At 36.0% G+C, this 22,110-nt stretch overlaps 1 protein-coding gene and 1 long non-coding RNA gene across 9 annotated transcripts in view; one reads left to right on the forward strand and one right to left on the reverse strand.

The window, feature by feature from the left end:
* The window catches only part of LOC106168600 (uncharacterized), a 348,468-nt gene extending 326,394 nt beyond the window's left edge, over positions 1-22,074 (forward strand). For 3 of the 8 annotated variants that reach the window (XM_086995330.1, XM_086995329.1, XM_086995333.1), the window contains one exon: positions 19,627-22,071. In XM_086995330.1, the coding sequence (XP_086851456.1) occupies positions 19,627-20,052 (426 nt within the window). In that variant the 3' untranslated portion in view covers positions 20,053-22,071. Of the gene's footprint in view, positions 1-17,942; positions 18,192-18,574; positions 19,295-19,626 lie in introns of all 8 variants that reach the window. The other 5 variants (XM_086995327.1, XM_086995328.1, XM_086995335.1 and 2 more) reach the window with 4 other exon arrangements.
* Positions 20,961-22,110, reverse strand: part of LOC147760101 (uncharacterized) — a 215,946-nt gene continuing 214,796 nt past the window's right edge. The window contains exon 3 of the long non-coding RNA XR_015331036.1: positions 20,961-21,039. This is a non-coding gene — a long non-coding RNA (uncharacterized LOC147760101). The remainder of the gene's footprint in view (positions 21,040-22,110) is intronic.

Raw genomic sequence — 22,110 nt, forward strand, 5'->3', positions numbered from 1 at the left:
GTGAATAAATAAGTAATTATCTCCAGCTTTAACCCACTTTAACATATCTAAGAAATGCACAGTATAACATATACATGAGGTAACTTGTTCTCTCCTTAACGCCTTAACAGCGGCAGTTGGGAAGTTTCCTCCACATATTTTCACACAAAGCAAAGCAAATACCTGCGTGTTTTTCTTCTCACCTGAGCGTAGGCCAGAGGGTTGATAAACACAATTCGTACAATTGCGTTAACAATATCACTTGCTGAATATTCTTTATGACCTGCTGGCTGCTTTTTAAGTCAGCTAAAATGGGATTTCAATACGTTTTACTTTTGATAATGTGGAAATAAACGTGGCTGTTTTACAAGATATGGCAACAGGATAAATTAGTGTATGCGAATCCAAGCCCCCCCCCCCCCCCCCCCCCCGGGGGTTCGGGCCCGGTGCTATTTGTCACGGTTTAGCATTAGTAAAAATTCTAATTTCAAGTGGGAGGCAGGGGGGCTATTGGTCTTTTTTTTTTCAGAAACAGAATGGGGGTGTTAGGACCCCCCTCCCCGTCGGCATCGACACCCCTCCCCTATATCCGCCACTGTTCAACACAAACAACTGTACGTACCAAGACTATATGACCTACGTACATTTAAGATCACTAGCAGCATGTATGATTGGTTCAGTGCTTGTCCATCCTTGGTGTGCGGTGTTTAACCTTTGTAGTTTGACAGTACCCTTGGCAAGACACAAGCACGGTTTGATGACGCTTTCTTGTGGCTGATCACAGCGTCTTAATTTTCAGTATATAACATGCAGGTCAATTGTTCAACGCGCTTTAATAACTTTCAATGGTCTGCGTTTATTTAGAACGTAATTTTATATTTATGAAAATCTTTATTTACACTCACATATTTTAACGAATTCAACTTTTGGGTTTCTATGATTTTATATGAAATTAGGGGATACCGGAGCTAGTTGGATCCAAGGGTAAGCCCCCCCATCAATTTATTAAAAAATAGCTATGGGGTAAAGAAGTTCATCACATCATTTTGTAAAGTGACCGTATCCAATAATACTAAGAAAGTGTCGGTCGTACAGAACTTTTATTTAGGCAGTGAGTCCACATGAAGGAATTTAGCATCTTAAAGTAACTATATTAAAGAGATTATAAAATCTATTTTCATAAGCTTTTGCTCGAATGTATATGTATAGGGCATCAAACTGAAGCTCATTGTTTCAAGTTTCACAGAAATATATCATCGTTGTTCATTCTAGCATCATAAATGGCTACAACCCTTATAAATTTAAATGTGCAACACATTCAGCGTAACAATTTATTTATCAAAGACTCTCAAAAATCAATTTAATAAATTCAAAATGTATTAAAATATTTTTCAAGGCGTTCAGATGGGATACTTAGTTCATTTTCGTATAGGGCGTCAACTTGCCCCGACCCTGGGGCCAACTTGCCCCCCCCCCCTGACGTCAAATACGTTTTTTGTCAAATTGTGGGCCATCTGGCATTATATTAATAAATAATGACGTTGCACACATAACTTAGTTCATGGGGCTTACTTTGAAACCGTTTTTGTTACTCTAAATCATTCCTAATGGGCTCTACAAGGCCAAAAGTGTCTAACTGGGCCAACTAGCCCAGGTTTCCCCTATAATTATTATTATTATTATTATTATTATTATTATTATTACATCTAGCCAACATCCACTCCTTACCAGGACCACAGATTGATTTTTGACACGATATTCACAGGTTATTCTCTGGGAAAAAGCATATAAATACCAAATGTAGGTATTTATAACGCATCAAACCATCCTCACATTTTTATACCTGTAAGTTGATGGCAGGTATAATTATACTGGATTTGACAAGTACTAAGTTAAAAAAAAATATTAACACAGGTGTGTCAGTAATTATGGATGTGTATTTCTATACAAAGCAAGGTACACCTATTTCTACAATATTGACCTGAACGTGAGAGTGAACACAATATGATACGTCACCAGACACCGAACAATGGGTATACCTATAAACCAGACATTTGCCAAGGTCAGGTCAGCGTCAGATAATAAACAGACACCATGTTTCTGTTTTACTTTTAAAGTTTTGGAAGGGAATAGAGGAAGGTTGCGGCTGTGAAGAGCTCAATAAAAGTATGCCAGAAAATCTGGCCTGACATTAACCTACGTTACGGATACACTGAGTGTGTACTAACGCCACTGTGGTCGCTATTAAGCAAAGCTATCGTGCGAGAGGAGTCAGTTAATTGAACAGCCATTAACACTTAAGTATACAGCAGTGATTATTTTGTGTTGACAAACACCAAAGGTGTCTTAACCATGAAACACAGTTTGTCATGTGACAGTAAGCGTCTTTCTGCCTTGGTGTTTGGGTCATTTCAGCCTCGACCTGCCCCCTTGCTGAAACTGATTGTGTGCTGTGTCAATGACACCCGAGATGCGATTGAGGTAAAGCTTTATTTATTCTTAAAGGGTTTTTTTAACATGTTATGACTATATCCATAATTGCTAGTCACTGTATTAAGTGCCTTTATTAATTTTAGTACTTTTGAATAACAATGTGTATTCTTTTTCAATTGTTCATTTTCAGGACATAGCCCAACAAGTCATTTTGTCCAAATATCTGTTGCCTTTGTTTGTGCAGATTTTTTTCATTATCTTTTGTTACACCCCAAAAGCTTGCTCCTGAATGGTCATTTTTTGTTGGAATGTTGTAGAATGTGAGAACAGAACTACACGAATCACTTCAAATGAAGATGTTATCCCCGGAAAAGACGTTTCAATTCTTAACTTGTGGGTACAGTGAGAGTGAAGAAAAGGACTCCTATGACGTCAGCGTTTTGTTGGACGGGTTTGAGACAAAGTGGAATATGCATGGAGATTGTCCTAAAAAGGTTAGTATTTATAAGATATATTTTTCAATATTGTGAAACAAAGATAAAAACACTTAAACTGTATGTATTGTAATGATCATGGCACACTGTTATGCTATATTATTTTTTCTTAGATAATGATAACAATAGTCATAATAAAAGAAGACTAAAAAGACACTTTTTGCATTTTAGATTATGAAGTATGAGAAATTGTTCAAAACCGAAACAGAATACATAAGTTATGCCCTGAGCCCTAAAATGGCAGATGAACTTGATGTACTTGATTGCAAGATACACATAAAGCAGGAAGTATCCAAGGATCAGGAAGAGGACATCAAAGTGCTGACATCCACTGAGTTTGACATCCACTGGTTTCCAGTAAGTTAGTAGGCAAAATCTGGGTTACTGTAATGTGATAAGACATTATATCATAAGACATTATGTGATTATGTGATAAGACATTATATCATACTTACTGTAACAAAGTACAATAAGTGCATGTTTTGGCTAGGTTCAAACCCAAACGTCATCATCCTTCAGTTATCCCACCTTCAGGTTGAATCTAGAAAATTGATGAACAAAATGCAAAGTATATGAGAGTGCAAAGTTAGACACGGTATCCGTAATAAAAAGCACTATTTCTAACAGTTCACAGCTGTGAGGTGATCATTTTTAAATAAAAGTACATGGGAATGGGGGTGGAACAACCTTTTTGACCAATGTTGTATACCCACAGGGTTTCTTTTATTTAACAGGAGCATGGTCCTTCCCCACCTGCCATGAAATTGTCAAGTTATGCTGAAGGTAACATGGAGCTTTACACTCTTGTAAATTTGAATTATTAAAATTAAAATTATCAAATAATTGATTTTCTGCATTAGTCTGATGTTGTTGGAAAAATCCACAATACCTTGGTTTTATTACAGTTGGATTTTGTGCTGTTTAATTTTTTGTTATTTTGCTCCAGTTTGCTATATTTTTATGTACAGACACATTGTGTCTGTACATACCGCCAAACCTCTTTAAATGCCGATGTAACAAACAACATTTATTTCTCCTCCATCCCAGTGTACCACAAACTTGCATAGTCCCATTCATAACAAAAGAGAAGGCTACAAAGACTATTGGTTGTTTGTGATTTGTCCAAAGAAGGCCGCTTTTATTATATAAACTCACTATCCTAAAAAATTTGACAATAATAACAATGTAGCAAATTGTTGCCTGCATTAATGTTATGGCCTTAGGGATAAAAATTAAATATGAAATATTAAATAAGACTCATCATCCTAATAATTATGATGTGACGAGTCAGCAAAAGTTATTATTTTTCAAACAATTTTGCACAAATTTCGTTTGTGGGGTTGGAAAGAGGCCATAACCTTGACTGGTGCCCAAGCGCACTGGGCAAGGAAGACCCAGCAGAGGAAAACAACGCAGAGGGCTGGAACATAAACACACAACCTGATGTTGAGATCGGGAATATATAGACACATACTCACCACTTACCATATACACATACTTACCACTTACCCCGACGACGCGGAGAGGAATATAAAGACACAAAACATGCCACTCACCCCGACGTAGTGGGGGGGGGGGGAACAAAAATGTTACAAAAATAAGGCATGACAAATTATGCCACTCAACCTGAGAAACAGCCGAGAATTAATAAGGCCCTACAGCTTTGTATAAGTAACTGGCTTGCGCTGCAAGTAATTACCCCGCGAGATATTAGGGCACAGACCTAATCATAAGAAACCGTAAATAGAAAATAGAATTTAGAAAATAGAATTCCCATGTGAATGAAGCCTAATAGTCGGCAGATGTATGGCTACTCCCTGCTTGAACTTGTACAGAATATTTTGCTGTCATAATATGTTGTAAACGAGCCAGAACGCTTTGAAATGTCAATTGAACTGCTGGAAAGGTCTCATGGAAGGAAAAGCGAATGAAATTTTCCAAACTGAAGATTTAAGTTGAGGGTTGGAGATAACTTGTAGCTTAAATGTATCATGTGGGTCAACATAATGAATCGAGCGAAAAATGGGTCAGGCAGTGACGCCCCATGGTATAAGAAGCAGCATGTGCCTCAGTTGGGACCACCACTCTAGGTAGAATTGAGCATGTAGAATGTGCACGTGTGCAAATAAGCTCTGGAGATTGTTGTCGCCATAAAATCTCGTTTGACTACGCCAAACTTTCCTTTCTATAGTTCGTGTTTGTACATATAGTCATCACCTGCATGTGTCGACACCAACGCCATCATTGCTGTCACCGTCATCATTATGCTCTTACACCAATAACACAACAAGGTAATGCAGGTCTTTTTCGGAAATCAGCATGACCGGGCTAATTTTTCTGAAAAGTAATGCTTTTTTTCAGCATACTTGCAACACTGATAACATGATAAGCAAAAAAATGTTTTATCTTTTGGCTTGAAACTTAAAGAACTGATGAATATGAATAAAATGCAGGTCGAGTTAAAATCAGCATGATTTTGGTCTATTTTTTTAAAGTTATGCAGTTTATTTTTTTCTCACTTTCAGCAAAGCTGCAACACATTTAATCAAGAAAAACGAACTTGCCTATTGTATTGAAATTCACAGAAGCGATCAGTCTTACTTAAATACAGGTCGAGTTTGAAAATGAACTTTTTATTTATTTATATATTTATTTATTTATTTTATTCACGAAAATTAACACAGAACATTTACAACACAATGAGAGACAAAGACACCTTCAACACGTCATTCGCACACTGAAAAAAAAGGTTCTTTACAAATGCTGATTAAAAATACATGTAGAATTTTAATAAAAGAATCTTAGTAGGCCTAGGCAATGACAAATGTTCTTTTCCATTCATAGAAATATTTTTCTATACTTTCCCATTTTTATCTCAGGTCGACTGCCTTTTGAGGACCCAGTAGGTATAGAGACCGTACATCTATTTTCTTTTGCTTTTCCAAATCCTTTTTGCAGGCATTCCAGAAATATTTCTTTATATGAAGAAATAGTAGTTTAATACCTGTCGTCCAGGATTCCAAATACCGGTATAAGCAGGCAAGGTGTTCTAATTTAACAGAGTACTGTGGTCGTATGTTCTGAATGAAACAATTCCAAAAGTTTGAAAATCAATTTGATCAGACCATTTTTTACCATATTCAAATATCTAGGATGACCAATAAGCCTATTGTTTTGAAAATCACTGGAGTAATCAGTCATATTTTCGTTGAAATGCTGAACTCTCCAAATGTCAACCCAATCAAATATGTGCATCAATTCAAAAACTTTATCTCTAGCTTTAGGATTATTCATATGTTTGTGATTAAAAGTGTCTCTTTTTGGGTCCATAACCATGTTTCAGTCTCCACATAGTATTACCAAATTGATCTATAATATCGTGCACTTTATCATAAAATTCTGGGGAACCTTGCCCACTTTATTGATAGTTAGACGAAAAGCCAGTAAGATTCCTGCTTCATCTGTTTCTATTGATTTTACCTTAAATTCAAAATTGTTATTCAAGGGTATCGCTACACTTCTTGATTGGCTACCGTTATCAAAAAAGAGGTAAAAACATATTTTGAGTTAATATTGGAGGATATTATAGAACATGGAAATTTGACAATTCTCTATTGTTTGAACAAGAATATCCAGTAATTATGAAACAATCATTAAATATGCGGCAATAACATATAATAGAGCAGCCATCACACAAGTTAATTAAAACGAACTTCAGTTTGTGATCAGTAATAATCTTTTCTTAGAAATTATATTAATCAAATGAAAATACGTGGAAAATCCATTGCATTTGCCTTAAAGAAAAAAAAAAAAAAAAGAATGAAATAGAAAGAATAAGAATAGTGATAAAGAAGAAAAATAATTCAAAGATCAAATAGGAAATTTGGAAAACATAGTGAACAATTTGCGTGATGATATAACTAGGCAAGAACTGATAAAAAAAAATTAGAACATTAAACAATGAATTATATTAGATGAATTCAAGAGGGGGAAGGCAACTATATATATATATATATATATATATATATATATATATATATATATATATATATATATATATATATATATATATATATATATATATATATATATCTTTTTTACAGTGGTAAATAGAACTTTCGTTAACAAGTCTATAGATAAGATACACAAAGATGATGGTGACGTGGACACAAATCAGAATGATATTATGCAAGAAGCAAACAAAAAAATATTATGAATATATTTTTTACAAAAAAAAGGACAGATGATGTTAATCCGAAAGATTAGTTAAGATCCTATGAAATGCCTAAGATGGATACTACCACATGCTTGAAGGGAAAATCACAGATGATGAATTACTACCATATGCTTGTCTATATAAAATGTTCAGGTTACCCCATGTTCACTGACAAATACCTCGCAGACGTAGTTATGTGAGATGTCTATATAAGATGATTACAACATATATTCAGGTACCACATTTTTTTTTTTTTTTTCAAAACAAAAAATAGGAAAACAACAATTAAAATAATTAACGTCTTCACATGCACAACACATGTGACTGCTAAAACTACAAACTCATGAGCGGTAATTAAATTGAATTAAGGTTATTTATCTCATGAAACGGACATTTTTTTGAGAAATGGCATTTGGTTTATAGATCACTTATTGTCAGAATTTTTAATGCTGACTAGTGCAAAGTATTTTTCACATTGTTTATATATATATACACTCTTGCCCAAAATGGTTGGTACACAGTAATTTTGGGATGCATATAGCCCTGTTTCTTTCATTATTATTGATATTATCAAATGAATACTTTTTATATTGTTAAATATGTGAAGCTGGAAGATTGGTAATGTCAAGGAGAAGCAACCAATGCAAATGTGAAAAAAGCGTTAATTTATTTAGGTTTTTTTTTTCTCATGCCCCAAAAAAGATTGCTTTTTTTACATAACAGTACCAAGTGAAAAATTAAACATACATTTATACTGTGATTGACAATTAATATGAAATGAGGGGAAATTATCAAGAAGCATCTTCAGAGTTCATTTTTAATCTAAATAGCGGGTATGCCCACCCTAGCTTGGATAATGGCCGCCAGACGGCGTGGCATACTGTAAACTAGAATTTCAGTTCTTTGGAGAGGAATTCTGGTCCATTCATCTTGATGGACATCTCGCAGTTCATCTAGATTTGCAGGGGGAGGGTTTCTCCTCTGAATAGCACGACCAAGTTCGTCCCACATGTGCTCAAATGGGTTTGCATCTGGGCTTCTTGCTGGCTGTGGCATCAGCTGAATGTTGTTTTGTCATGTTTAATTTTTCACTTGGTTCTGTTATGTAAAAATAGTACCCTTTGGAGGGCTTGAGAAAAATATTATATTATGTATGCTAGTAATCTGTGCAAATACAATTCAAAAGTTCTATATACTCTGATTAACAAAGACCAGAATGATTTTATGCCAGAAAGATTTCTAGGGGGAAATACAAGGGTTGTTTCTGACATTACAGAACACTGAGTCTTTCAAAAAAAAAAAAAAAAAAAAAAAAAAAAAAAAAAAAAACGGAACTTGCAATACAAATAGATCTCATGAATGTATTTGATTCTTAGGAATGGTACTTTATCTGAAAGACACTTGATTTTTTTTTTGTTTTTGGAAAATGAATGATTAAATGGGTAAATAATTTTTTTGACAGGTGTACAGTCAAATGAATGTATAAATGAATGAACATTCTTCTTCCTTTTTTAAAGTATCGCCAGGCTGTCGCCAAGGTGATCCCCTCTCAAAAAAAAAAAAAAAAAAAAAAAAAAAAAAAAAAAAAAAAAACGGAACTTGCAATACAAATAGATCTCATGAATGTATTTGATTCTTAGGAATGGTACTTTATCTGAAAGACACTTGATTTTTTTTTTTTTTGTTTTTGGAAAATGAATGATTAAATGGGTAAATAATTTTTTTGACAGGTGTACAGTCAAATGAATGTATAAATGAATGAACATTCTTCTTCCTTTTTTAAAGTATCGCCAGGCTGTCGCCAAGGTGATCCCCTCTCACCATACCTATTTATATTATGTGCTGAAATTATTTCTAGTATGTTAAGATAAAACGACCAAATGAACAGCATTAAATTCATAATGAAGAATTTTTTATATCCCAGTACCGTACTCGGATTAAGAATGTGTACATTTACCCCGTGGACTATTTGAAGATTACACTGCGATTAATGCGGTGGAAAATACAATAGAGAGAGTGTATAATGATAGGGTCGCTAAACGATTGTTGACGCCATATAGTAACTAGCCTAATCCCTTGGTCGCCTGGGTAGCCACGCCCCCTTAGAGTACTTATGTAAACAAACGGTCTCCCGTAGCGAACTATCCTTTTGTTCAACAGCTTCGCGCGTGCAGCTGATTATGTATGTAGTGACACTATAGCTAACTGCATATAAATTTGTGCTAGCTGTTATTTGATTCATTCTGCTGTGTCAGATGTTGTGGATCAGCCCACTGGTTCGTTGACTTCTGTTTTTCTGAAGATTGGTGGTGCAGATTTTGAGTGCTTAATTATGTACCCTCCTTCTAACAAGAGAAAGGGGAAGGGAGATAAAAAGAGAGAGTGTCAAATGAAACGGGTAATGAGTAATACATTACATTAAATAAAGGGACTCGCGGTGGAAGAAACGATAGACTGTTTTGCATCAAGGTATGTCATTATAATCCGACATGGCCCATAACATGATCCATAACATGACTCATTGTTGTATGCCTTATATTTGTGCCGACTAATATTTTACTCTCGTTCATTTCGTGAAACTATTTCCTTAAAATAAAGTTTTGCCTGTATAAATTAACTTTGTGACATGAAGTAATTAATAAAACGCGCCTGTTGAAAAGGGGGCTTTTCGTAACTAATAAAGGTTCACTATTCAGAAAAATATCGTCGCCGTTCGTCGCCGCTACCTTCAGGAAAGCGTACCCTCCGCGTGGATCACCGGCATTTTTGATTATCTGACAAATTAGGGCAATTTACGTTTTAGCTAATAATTCTGAATTTACTAATATTTTGGACTAAATTCGATGTCAGATTCATAGCAATGACGGAGAGCCGACAGAGTAACTGTTTAATTTTCTAAACTAATCAAACTAGAACGCGTGGCGATAAAATGTGTCGCTAGATCTTGTAAACACTCAGCGAAATGCACCTAGTGACTATATTCAATGTGCCGTCACTTAATTGCTTTCTCGATTTCATTAATTGACGATAGTAATTGCAGATAACAAGGAAGAGGAAATGCTGAAGACAAAACAACGTCGGGTCTTTGTGTGACTTTCTCCCTAAACACTTTTTATGTTGCTGTCAAAGAAAAAGGAGTCTAGATAGCGATTATTTAAACCACTGCTGCTGCTTTTGCAGGTAGACTTCCTCGTTTATCATTTAAATGCTCCCCTCCCCCAGCAGACCCAACTTGATGCATGTACGTCTTGGTAGCTATAGTACAGATCTTGGTTCAAGTAATGAAAGGTTTAAGCACAAAACGATAATTTGAGGCTATTTTTTCATTCAAGACAAAATAAAGTATCTATGGTGTGTGACAATAGGGACTTTACAAAGCTTAATTTGTCCTTAAATATATATTCCAGTAGCATAGGCGAGCGACGTAATTGTAACCTCAACTTGAGGTATCCTCGATGAAAGCGGAGTACAAAAATTAACTTTTTTAAATATCAATTACAACATGCTGTACAATGATATTGAGACTAAAGGGTTTAATGGACTTCTTTGCCTTAAAAGCAATTCATTTCAAAATTAAAAGAAACAGTTTTTTTCGGGGAGCGCGGGTAGACAGTTTACGTCAGGTGATTCGTTAAAGTCGAGGAGTGTTTCACTATCAAATGTGTAAATCATATATGTCATAAAACACTATAAGAAAGTTTTTTGTTACGATCTGCAACATTTGTTCTTTTATATAGCAGGGCGAAGTTAAAGCCAGAGGTAAATAGAACCTAATACCGTAATCCTCCTCGTCCATTTATTTAAATCGTATCAAAACGTTTGATACACAATGTTCATTAAATTAATAATTTTAGCGATTTATTAAAACCATATTGGTACATAAAAGTTTAAGATTAGCATAAGTTAAGCAACAACCAGTATGAAGAACAACACCCTTTTTAAATGAGGCAAGACACCCTCTTCACACTGATTATAACCTTGAGAAAGACATTATGCAACTTAAGGTAAAGGAGTTCTTTCATCTCGTGTGTGAATACAACACATTCTTTGTCACTTTTACAAGACAACGGAGGCGAGCAAGTAGAGTAATTACAATACACAATAAAAAGGACATTAGTATAGAAAGCTTACTTCGGGTCAGCCCTTTGCTTGTTCGAATGAAAGAGATACCTGTAGATATCGCGCCGCGACTCCCTTTATTAAACCTTCCTGTGTTTGTGTAAAAGTGTGAAAGACAGGCAACGGTCTTTAGTCGCTGTTGATATTGTTCGCGATTAATATTGAAGTATAACTCCTTCGCCTGCATGTAAACGTGTTACTTTTCCTCATGTTCTCTATATTTCTTTTAGGTGGTTGAGACAATGGGATGAGATCGATAAAAGTAAAGGTTAATCTAAACAATTAGATGCGATTTTTGTGAAATGACTTATTAAGTGATGTGCATGTACCTAGCATGTTTAAATTCTTGAATTTCTAATTTGTCAAATCTTTCATACACAGCCTCATATATGTATTACTCTCAGGCCTTCGATATTATTGTGTTACACGGGACTCCTGGAAACCTGAAGCACAGGTCTACGGAGTCTTGTTATCCTTCATGCAGTTTTATGGCTGGGATGAACACTGCGAAGTAGAAACAGGCTTTACTTAGCTTTACTTGATGCACGACAGTTTAAACAAAACCAGTCTGCAAGGCTTGCTTTGATTTGGCGTTACCCTTACACTGGTTTAAAAAGAACAAATATAAATATGTTCGATGGATTAGATGCCGGCTTTGTTATATTTTAACATTTGCATTTGCACAGTTACACAGATAATATTTTTTAGTTGTCTGTCGTTCAGCACGCATTATAGGCGAGTAGCTAAATAGTGACGGTGATCAATCCAAGCTCAATCTTGGCAAGTATCGTTTACAAAATAGATCATGTTGAATAAACTTAATTACGCTTTAATAAATAATCAACACATGGTTCGGTTATTGTCACTTGAAAGCTTTCGATCAAAGACGTTCAATGAAATCACAAATCATTTGACGATTAAAAAATGGACATGTTCAAGGGGCAGTTTTTGTTTCAGATAAAGGGACTTCAGGTTCAGGTAGAGGGTGCAGTTACGTGTTTCATCGGATGATAGCATCACGCCCTAGGTCTAAGCGAGTTGAATAGAAGCTTTTTATCCAAACATCCTATTCCTAACTACTGAGTTAGGACAAAGGTCTAGTAACATGCACTGTGCAATTACTATTAATGGATCAGACGCATACTTGATTGTTTTTCCTCTGGTGTCGCACGTATGCATCCTTTCTTGAGTGATCTAAAACAAGTCGCTAGTGTACCATGTTTCCCACTGTAGCAAAATACGTTCGACATGGTGTTTCTGAACGGCAGCCGGAGACACAGTAATTGTATAGGCATGCTTTAAGCTTGTTCGAGAGACAAGAACAGTCGGGTTTAACAATAGATAGCGACCATAGTAAGACCCCCTCCTATTTAACTGATGATTTACACTTTTAATTGACCGTACTTTCGTATATTGTATGATCATACAGCCAGACTTCCCCCTGTTGCACGTTGTAGTTGGATTGTCATTGCGCCTATGTCAATGCACCTCATTTAATTTCAATATTATAATATAAGCATAATATAAGTAATATGTTATTTCCTTATTCCTCTTTCATTATCATTCATGTTTTATAAATACTTGAACGCTTGAATGCAGATATTTCAAATTAAAACGTAAGTACATAAATAAATTATACATTTATAAATTAATGCAATAGGAATTTTTTGAGACAGATTGATGCTGACGCTCATGCATTTCAACCAAACAAACAATAATTAGTTCAATTTTTGACTGCGGAAATTTCATATAGGATGAAATAACTGATAACAAATTTAACTAGCAGTTTGTTAGCAACACTAAAAACCAGCTGCGCGTGCCAAACTAGTGAACAAAAGGACAGTTCGCTTCGCGTGGCACGCCTTAGCATGGGTTTAGCCTCTTCAAGCTATAATCCTATCGCCGCAACAAACAATAGGGACCTTCTGGCTGATGTATCCTGCTGTTAATTACACCTAGTTACAGCGGATTGTCACGCTCGCGCTGGGCCACAGAAACCGGCGTCATGGGGTTCACACGTATTAAGTATTGTGTTATTCCACCTAAGCTATTGTGTTTGTGCGTTCGAATTTTGAAGGGATTTATACGACCCTCCATTGTTTGTCCGCCCCCTTCTATTCACAAGATAGGGATTAAAACATTTCGAACGTGGTTACACCGGTGTACAACGGAAACAAAATTATTCCGACCACTGTATAAATGCACTTCAGTGGGATTTGATTTTTTTCTTAAAAAAGGATAATACCTGTTCATTTTGGTCAGATAATGGATTTTCCCAGGGTAAACAACAACTTTTCCATACAGTACTTATCAGTGGTTAATGAATCCGTTCCAATATTTAAAGTTGGTCTTAAGATATGATTACAAGGGTAGTCATCCATGGAGGTCACTTGGACCATTGGAATAAAAATATTTATAATTTGGACATTTTATGAATAGGAATAGTCTCTTGATAAGCTACACACACTGGACAAAAGAAGTGTCACCCCCTAACTCAGAGTAATAAAAGTAGGCAGATCTTGGGTACTTATAATGCCTGGTCTACTTATAATGTGACTAATGAGTCTAAAACCGCTATACCATGGAATTGTATTGTTGGTCTTGTACATGTACAGCAAATGTTATTCCTGTCTTCCTCCAATATGACAAGATACAGGCAATTATCTAACGGTTATAGGTGCAAGTTATTAACCTGAAGAGGCGGAATATAAGCAATGTCAGAATAGCAATACAATTGAATTGTTCAGTCAGAACCGTGCAGAGGGTCTGGTCTCGGTATAGAAACACTGGATCAAGAGACAAATTGCCTCTGATGGGTCGTCCAAGAAAAAATACTGGCCGTGAAGATAGACGACTGATTTTGATGTCCAGGTTGTCAAAGTTCGACACTGCTTGTCAGTTGACAACACAGTGGAACAATTTCACACATAAGAATGTGTCTGTGAAAATTGCTAGGCGTCGGTTACATGCTCAGAGAGTGTACAGCAGGGTAGCAAGACTGAAACCTCCTATATCGTTACAAAACAGGCAACGTAGAGTAAACTAGGGTCAAACGGAATCTGGAACTGGACAGTTAATGACAATTGGTCTTATATATTTTTTCTGATGAGTGTCGCTTTGGTCTGACCTCTGATGACAGACGGGTACTATGCTGGCAAACTGCTGGTAAAGCATTTGAACCACATGCACTGAATTTTCGAACCCGGAGCAGCATATTCATCATGGTGTGGGGCTGCATCAGCATCCATGGCTTGGGCGAATTGATAGTGGTTAATGGAAACATGAATCACTAGAAATATATCGATGTTTTGGAGTCAGGCTTGCTACCATCTATTACTAACATGTTTGGTGACAGGAATTATCCATTTGTTCACCAGGATGACAATGCTCCTTGTCACAGGCCCAGAGCAGTTGATGATTGGTTTGACCAACAGGACATTCGCAGGGTGATGTAGCCTGCCCAGAGTCCGGATGCAAACATAATAGAAAATGTGTGGAATGATATGTCAAAACTTTTTACAAATGCCCGTCTAACCAGCAGAGAAACTCTGTTATATTCAGTGTTTCATGCTTGGGCCAGCATAAGCCCTGAACGCATCAGACAATTATATGAAACCTTGCTTCGTAGACTGGCACCTATTATTAGGTCACGTGGCTATGCCACTTAGTACTAATTTTGGACTTGAAACTGCATATTTTGGTAGAATGTATATTTTGTTCTCATTTTGTGATTTTTTGTGAAATTTGATGTTAATAAAATGATACCAGGAGCATATCATGCCACAGTCATTTATCTCCCCCATAGTATTGGCTCAGCAGGGGTGACACTTCTTTTGTCCAGTGTGTGTATATAATTGAATAAGTGCAGGGGTGGATCCAGATGTATCTTCTAACGGCGTCCATATTTTCTTCATTGATCCATCTTCCATTTTTGACCATCTGACAGAAAAATGGCCCCATTCACAATGGACGATCCGTGTACTTAATGATCAGCCGAGTACATATGGCTGAACACAGTTCAAAAGCAATGCCGCTGATACCTGATGGTCTCCCTGACTAAACACATGCCTTTAAATGGATTAAATCTCTGCTCTGATGTTTAATTGTTAGGCCCCTGCAGCAACGGCATGTGTGGTATTTACTGTTTGTGTAAACTAATTAGACACAAAGAAAAATTTGCATACAAGCTAGGCACTCCAGCTATCAAATTTGGGCTTTGTTCATTGCATGTCTTACCTTAATTAACTATTTGTATACCCACTTAAACTAATAATGCACTGGAACAAACAAGAAAGCAAGCACTCTTACCAAAAGGATGACTGAAAATCAAAACAGACAAGATAGCATTTTCAAAATAAAGAAAATAATGTAATAAATAATTTTTAGAATTTTAATTAAAGGTACATACAAACCGAGCATCGGTGGAGCGCGGATTCCCAGTAACACATATAAACCACTTTACTAGTTTCTTCTACGACTCTAATAGATTAACATGCCAAGTGATAAACTGAATAAATCACCTGATCAACCATAAAAGAGCTTTAGAGTGCCCCTTTCTTTAAATTTATGGTTGGAAATTTAACCTACTTTCGTGACCTACTTTTCTGCCCCATTGACATACAGCATAGAATGCTAGCAGAAAAATCTGTTCAAACATCACTTTCGGTTAAATTAAACAATGCCTTTTGGTAATTCTCTGAGTTATACTACTTGAAACTGTATGCTGGCATTTGGTTGGTTTTTATGACAAAAAATTGACTTTGTATGTATCTTTAAGGCTAAAAAAAGAGAATTAAAAAGTGTTTGTTGCCACAGTCCCCCCCCCCCCTCCAGAAAGAATGTAAACAAACAAACAATCCACCCGTTAATCCACAAATAAAAAAGAACCCTACAGTAAAGTCTTGAAAATTTTGTCGGCAGACGATTTTCCGCCGACGTAATTTTTTCCCCTTTGAAAACTTTGTCGACCTTGAAAATGAGGTACTAGATAATTTTTGAAAAGTTCGTCACCAATATGGCCGCGCTGTCCAGCTCAAGCATGAAGGTAATGCGTCCGTTTATTCAAGACAATGATACGATCAGGATATCATTGCCGATAACACTCAATGGGAGATGGGAACAATAGTGCGCCCCTGAGGGGGTTACTCATAATATAGATGGTTTAAATGTGAATTCCTGGCCTTTTGTCTTTAGTTTCATTACTATTACCTGGCTCAAGGTGCGTTATCAAGCCGGCAAATAGAAGTCCCAGGCCGCACCTCTGTCATTTGTAACGCCGTTATTGTTATCGGCGGCTGTTCTAAATGAGGAAGACGCAATGAGAAAATCAAGATATTATCTTGAAGGGAAATGTACCCGTCACTTCTATTCATGTCTACGTTCTATTTAGGACCATTTAACGATTACCTGGCTCGTACATGGAGATCATTCGCAATGCAAATGGGACAAGATGTCAATTTTCATATCTTCTTATTCGTAGCGGACTCCGTTCACGTAAGATCATCTGCGGGATATCATTTGCGATTCGAGAGAGACAAAAAGGCAATCTTCATATCTTCAGCGGGAGATCGTTCGCGACATAGGCGAGAATAAAATGCACTTTTCATATTAGTTCAAGGGAACTTCATTCGTGGAAGATCGTCAGCAGGAGGTCATTATTTTAACCCCCCTCCCCCTTTGAATTTTGTAAATAATATATATTTTTCATTTTATCTATAACCCCCCTTCCCCCGCTCACGGCATATCTTCAGCGGAGAATCGTTCGTGTAAGATCGTCAGAGGGAGATCGTTCGCGTTCCGAGCGAGACGAAAAGGCAATTTCTATATCATCATCGGGAGATCGTTGCGATGTAAGCAAAAATGAAATGCAATTTTCATTTTGGTTCAAGGGATTTAGGGAACTTCGTTCGCGGAAGATCGTCAGTGGAGATCATTACTTAAACCCCCCCCCCCCACACACACACACACTATGGATTTTTAAAAAATATTCATTTTCATTTTATCTTTAATCCGCCCCCTCCCCCGCTTTGGGTATATCTTCAGCGAGGAATCGTTCGCGTAATATCCTAAGGACTTTGGGGTCATTTCTTAACTACTCATAATGTGACAGTTTTTTACTTCTGCATGTTCTTAGCAGAAATAGAAATAGATCCTAAAGTATCAGTTAATGAGTGGAGAAATTGGCTTATTTTAGGAATATTGGATATGGGTATATCCCATACATTAAACCAAGCTGTTTCATTTTTGTGGAAGAAGTGCCTAAATACATCATGGAAAAAGCGTTCGAGAAATTAAATTGGTTTCATGCATTCGCAATGGACAAAAACGGTTGAGTCTGACATTTTTTGTCTTTTGCTCTTTTTTTTTATGACACATCTCGTGTCTGTGCATAGAGACATTATTTGTCTTTTAACACCTTAGTTGATGTCAATGCTGTGGCTTTCAGAGATTACACTGCAGTTGGAAAACCATGTAACATTTTTGTGGATTTTTCCCTTTTTACATTTTGACATTCTCAAGGTGTGAATTTGAAGTGCAATCAGCATGAATATGTATACTAACTACATTTTCTGAATGTCCACATGAAGAGATAAATTTAGTATATTATTGAAATTATTGGTTTTATTTAATCACCACTAATTGTCTTAGGTTTATAATTCCAATCTACTATTTTTTATTTCTCCTGTACTTTTTTCTTACAGCGTCTGTTTAAAACATCCAGAGAAACTTCTTACTTGGGCCAGTCCAGCCAGTCCCGTGTTAAGACCACACAGAAGAAAAGGAAATACAGCGATGACGACAATGATGATGATGATGATGATGACAGCAGTTACCACCATGGCAACCCTTCAACATCAAAACAAATCAAGTTGACACCCAGCAATACCTCTCCTGCTAAAAGAAAAGGTGTTACATCAACTAAAAAATGGAAGACTTCCGATAATGAAGATGTACGCTCCTTTGAGTTACTTGTATTCGTACGGAATTCTCTTAAGAAGATTAAAGATTTCTTGAAAACATTATTTCACAATATGATGATATCGTATTTTACAAATGAAATCAGTGGGTTCCATGTATATTGAGAACCTATAATATGTGCACCTCTATCACCAACAATATTCAAGGAAAGCTGTGTCACTTAATTTTCTCTTACTAATAAATAATATTGCACCGAACTATGCACATCAATATTTTTTGCTTTTTGTCTGTATGTTTGACAACGTTGCAGTTTTGTTTGCCATTTTTTCTGTTTTTTTTCTTCTTTCATTTTATCTTTCTTTTTTGTTTTGTTTTGTTTTTATTATTCCTTATTATCAATATATCATTATTTCAGGACCTAAGACAGGGGCCAGTCTCTGGCCAGCAACAGGAGCAGCAAGGTGATGCCAACTTCCAAAGAAGTGACAATTTAGTTCACGAATCCCCATCTTTATCAGTCACTGAAGACCACCTGGAGGAACAAGCTGGCGTCCACTTTGAAACAAGGAGGAAATCAGGCCATGACTTGCCACCTTTACCACCACAACAGGACCCTGTGGCTGCTGATGATCAAGACCAGGGTGTAACTGATCCTCAGACCATCAAAACAATGGGAACCCAAGCTATTAACCAGGCCCATGGGGATAATCAGTTAGAAAGATTACCTACGGCAGTGACACAAGAGATTGCTGGGGTTCTAAGACAGGTCCCTGCTAACACAGGCAACACAAATGTTACCTTCAATTTGCAGCTGGTTTACCACAATAATAACTCAGAAAAGGCATCAATGACACACATGAAAGAGAACAATGTGACAACATCTTTTCATAAACATGTCCCTCCAAGTGTGAAAAAACGACTGAATGAGACACTTTCTCAAAATGATGTATGGAACCAAGTGAAGAAGATGTATGACATTTCAGATGAAACCCCATGTCCTCCTGATGTTGTATCTTTTTTGTTGTCAGAAGTTGAGGGTTCTATTGCATCTTTCATCAGTGTGTTGTTAAAGTTAAAAGAACGCCACAGAGAAGGACAGCAAGACATACCACAAGATTTGATTAATGAAGTCAAGGTAACTGATAATATGGTCTAAAATATAGTCAAATAAAGTAACCAGTCTTTAAAGTTTTAAAATGACATTGACAATTCATCTTGTGACTCTAAAACAATTTTTTTCCACATTTAAAACATTTTCTTTCTCTGTAAGTCCTAATTCAATTCAACAAAGTTTTTCATTTCTTCATATTCCAAGTGAAAGAGTAAGAATTAGAATTAAATGTATAAGACAATGGGTTGGCTGTTTGGGGTTACCAGTATTGCTAAGTGTATTGAAAGTCATTTACATAACATCATGGTTTGAAGGAGTAGAAGTTGTAAATGTGGCTTATTATATTTCTCTTCTAGGAAGGACTTCTGAGTGAAATGGAGTACAACAAACTGAGGGAGAAAGTGATTGAATTTGCTGCGGAACTTTCCATTTATATGGAAAGAATTTTAGATTACCTGTATCAGTTTAGTGTAATACCAGATGAGGAGACAACAAAACTTAAAAATGATGCAAAGAGAAATCCGCAAGATGCATGTAGAGATTTGTTGAAAGCACTTCTTGCAATCAGTCCTAAAAAAGAACCAATTAAACATCTGAAAGCTGCATTCAGGGATTCTGGTCTTTGGCATCTGGCAGATGAACTAGAAGTCAGCTACCAGGATGTAGAGGATGAATTACAGAAACATGGAGGTGGCCGGCCTATTTGTGAAGAGCCGTTAGCAATAGGAATGGCAGCTCCCCCCACACCTGCTACAGGTGAAACCCCTACTGGAGAACATTAAAACTACATGTGTACAGTATTTGACAGTATGTGTCAAGATTGTTTATGCTATTTGGGTCTCCGTGGACTAAGACATATGGTATTCCCACATATATTGACATCAGACAAATAAAGTGGTTGTCTGTATTTAATGATTTTGAACAAGCCTGCTGAAAAACTACAGTGATGCAGACATTTATCTATACTGTTCAGCATCAAATGTGAACCCTAACTTTTAACAGGAAGATGACAGAAATTTTAAGCAAAACCCAGTGGACTATGAAACCATCAATCCTGTTAGGAGACTTCTTTGTTGATTTGTCTTAGATCTCCTAAAACCTATGTTGTGTTCTTATTTTACAATACCAAAAACAACCTTAAGGTTGTCCCTCCAACCTTAAGGTGCGTCAGAGGACACTCTGTCCTCCTTTTTGACCATATTTATGTACAGTACAAGGTGTAAAACCAGTAGAAACAGGTACACAGTGCACCTATTACAGTGTCATGATCCTGTATATGTTATTATACCCATCTATGTACAAGGTGTAAAAACCAGTAGAAACAGGTACACTGTGCACCTATTACAGTGTCATGATCCTGTATGTGTTATTATACCCATCTATGTACAAGGTGTAAAACTAGTAGAAACAGGTACACAGTGCACCTATTACAGTGTCATGATCCTGTATGTGTTATTATACCCATCTATGTACAAGGTGTAAAAACCAGTAGAAACAGGTACACTGTGCACCTATTACAGTGTCATGATCCTGTATATATTATTATACCCATCTATGTACAAGGTGTAAAAACCAGTAGAAACAGGTACACTGTGCACCTATTACAGTGTCATGATCCTGTATATGTTATTATACCCATCTATGTACAAGGTGTAAAAACCAGTAGAAACAGGTACACTGTGCACCTATTACAGTGTCATGATCCTGTATATGTTATTATACCCATCTATGTACAAGGTATAAAACTAGTAAAAACAGGTACACTGCACCTATTACAGTGCCATTATCCTGTATGTGCTATGATAACTTATGCTATTATACCCATCTATTTAAACTAGCTTATAAATTACTCCTTTAGTTCATTCCCACAAACAAAAATGGATATTTGTAAAAAGCACTGTATATATGTAAAAAGTGTCAATATGCTCTATGTTAATATATTCTTCTGATAATGTCAACACCATGTAATTTATGTAAATATATCCCTTAAAGATGGCAACACCACAAATACATGTGGTAAATGTTTTAATATGTATACAAGGTATTATACTCTCAGTTTTGTCCCACACAGAGTATAGTTTGGTAATTTAACACACGTATACATGTAAGTCTATTTATTATATTGATATCAATATGTATACAAGGTATTATACTCTCAGTTTTGTCCCACACAGAGTATAGTTTGGTAATTTAACACACGTATACATGTAAGTATATTTATTATATTGATATCAATATGTATACAAGGTATTATACTCTCAGTTTTGTCCCACACAGAGTATAGTTTGGTAATTTAACACAAGTATACATGTAAGTCTATTTATTATATTGATATCAATATGTATACAAGGTATTATACTCTCAGTTTTGTCCCACACAGAGTATAGTTTGATAATTTAACACACGTATACATGTAAGTCTATTTACTATATTGATATCAATATGTATACAAGGTATTATACTCTCAGTTTTGTCCCACACAGAGTATAGTTTGATAATTTAACATGTGTGTACATGTAAGTCCATTTATTATTTTGATATTATTCAAGGTGGATGTCTTTATATGTAGTATTGTATTAAATTATATTTACATGAGCAGTGTATATATGTAGAAAGTTTTAATAAGCACTTTATGTTAATAAATATTCCCTCAAAGGAGACAACATCACAGATATTTATATGTGCAGAAAGTTAAACTGTGTTTCATGTAAGATAAAATATACTTTGTTCTCATTCACAGAATATAGATTGACAGATATCTCAACTTGCTTGTGTATGTACTGTATATAAGTGCATCAATTAGTTTTACATTACCCATGGTAGATATTTGAATATTTAAT

This window comes from Lingula anatina, chromosome 9 (assembly GCF_051362555.1).
Source record: "Lingula anatina isolate TDL-2025a chromosome 9, LinAna3.0, whole genome shotgun sequence".
Taxonomy (NCBI): Eukaryota; Metazoa; Brachiopoda; class Lingulata; order Lingulida; family Lingulidae; genus Lingula; species Lingula anatina.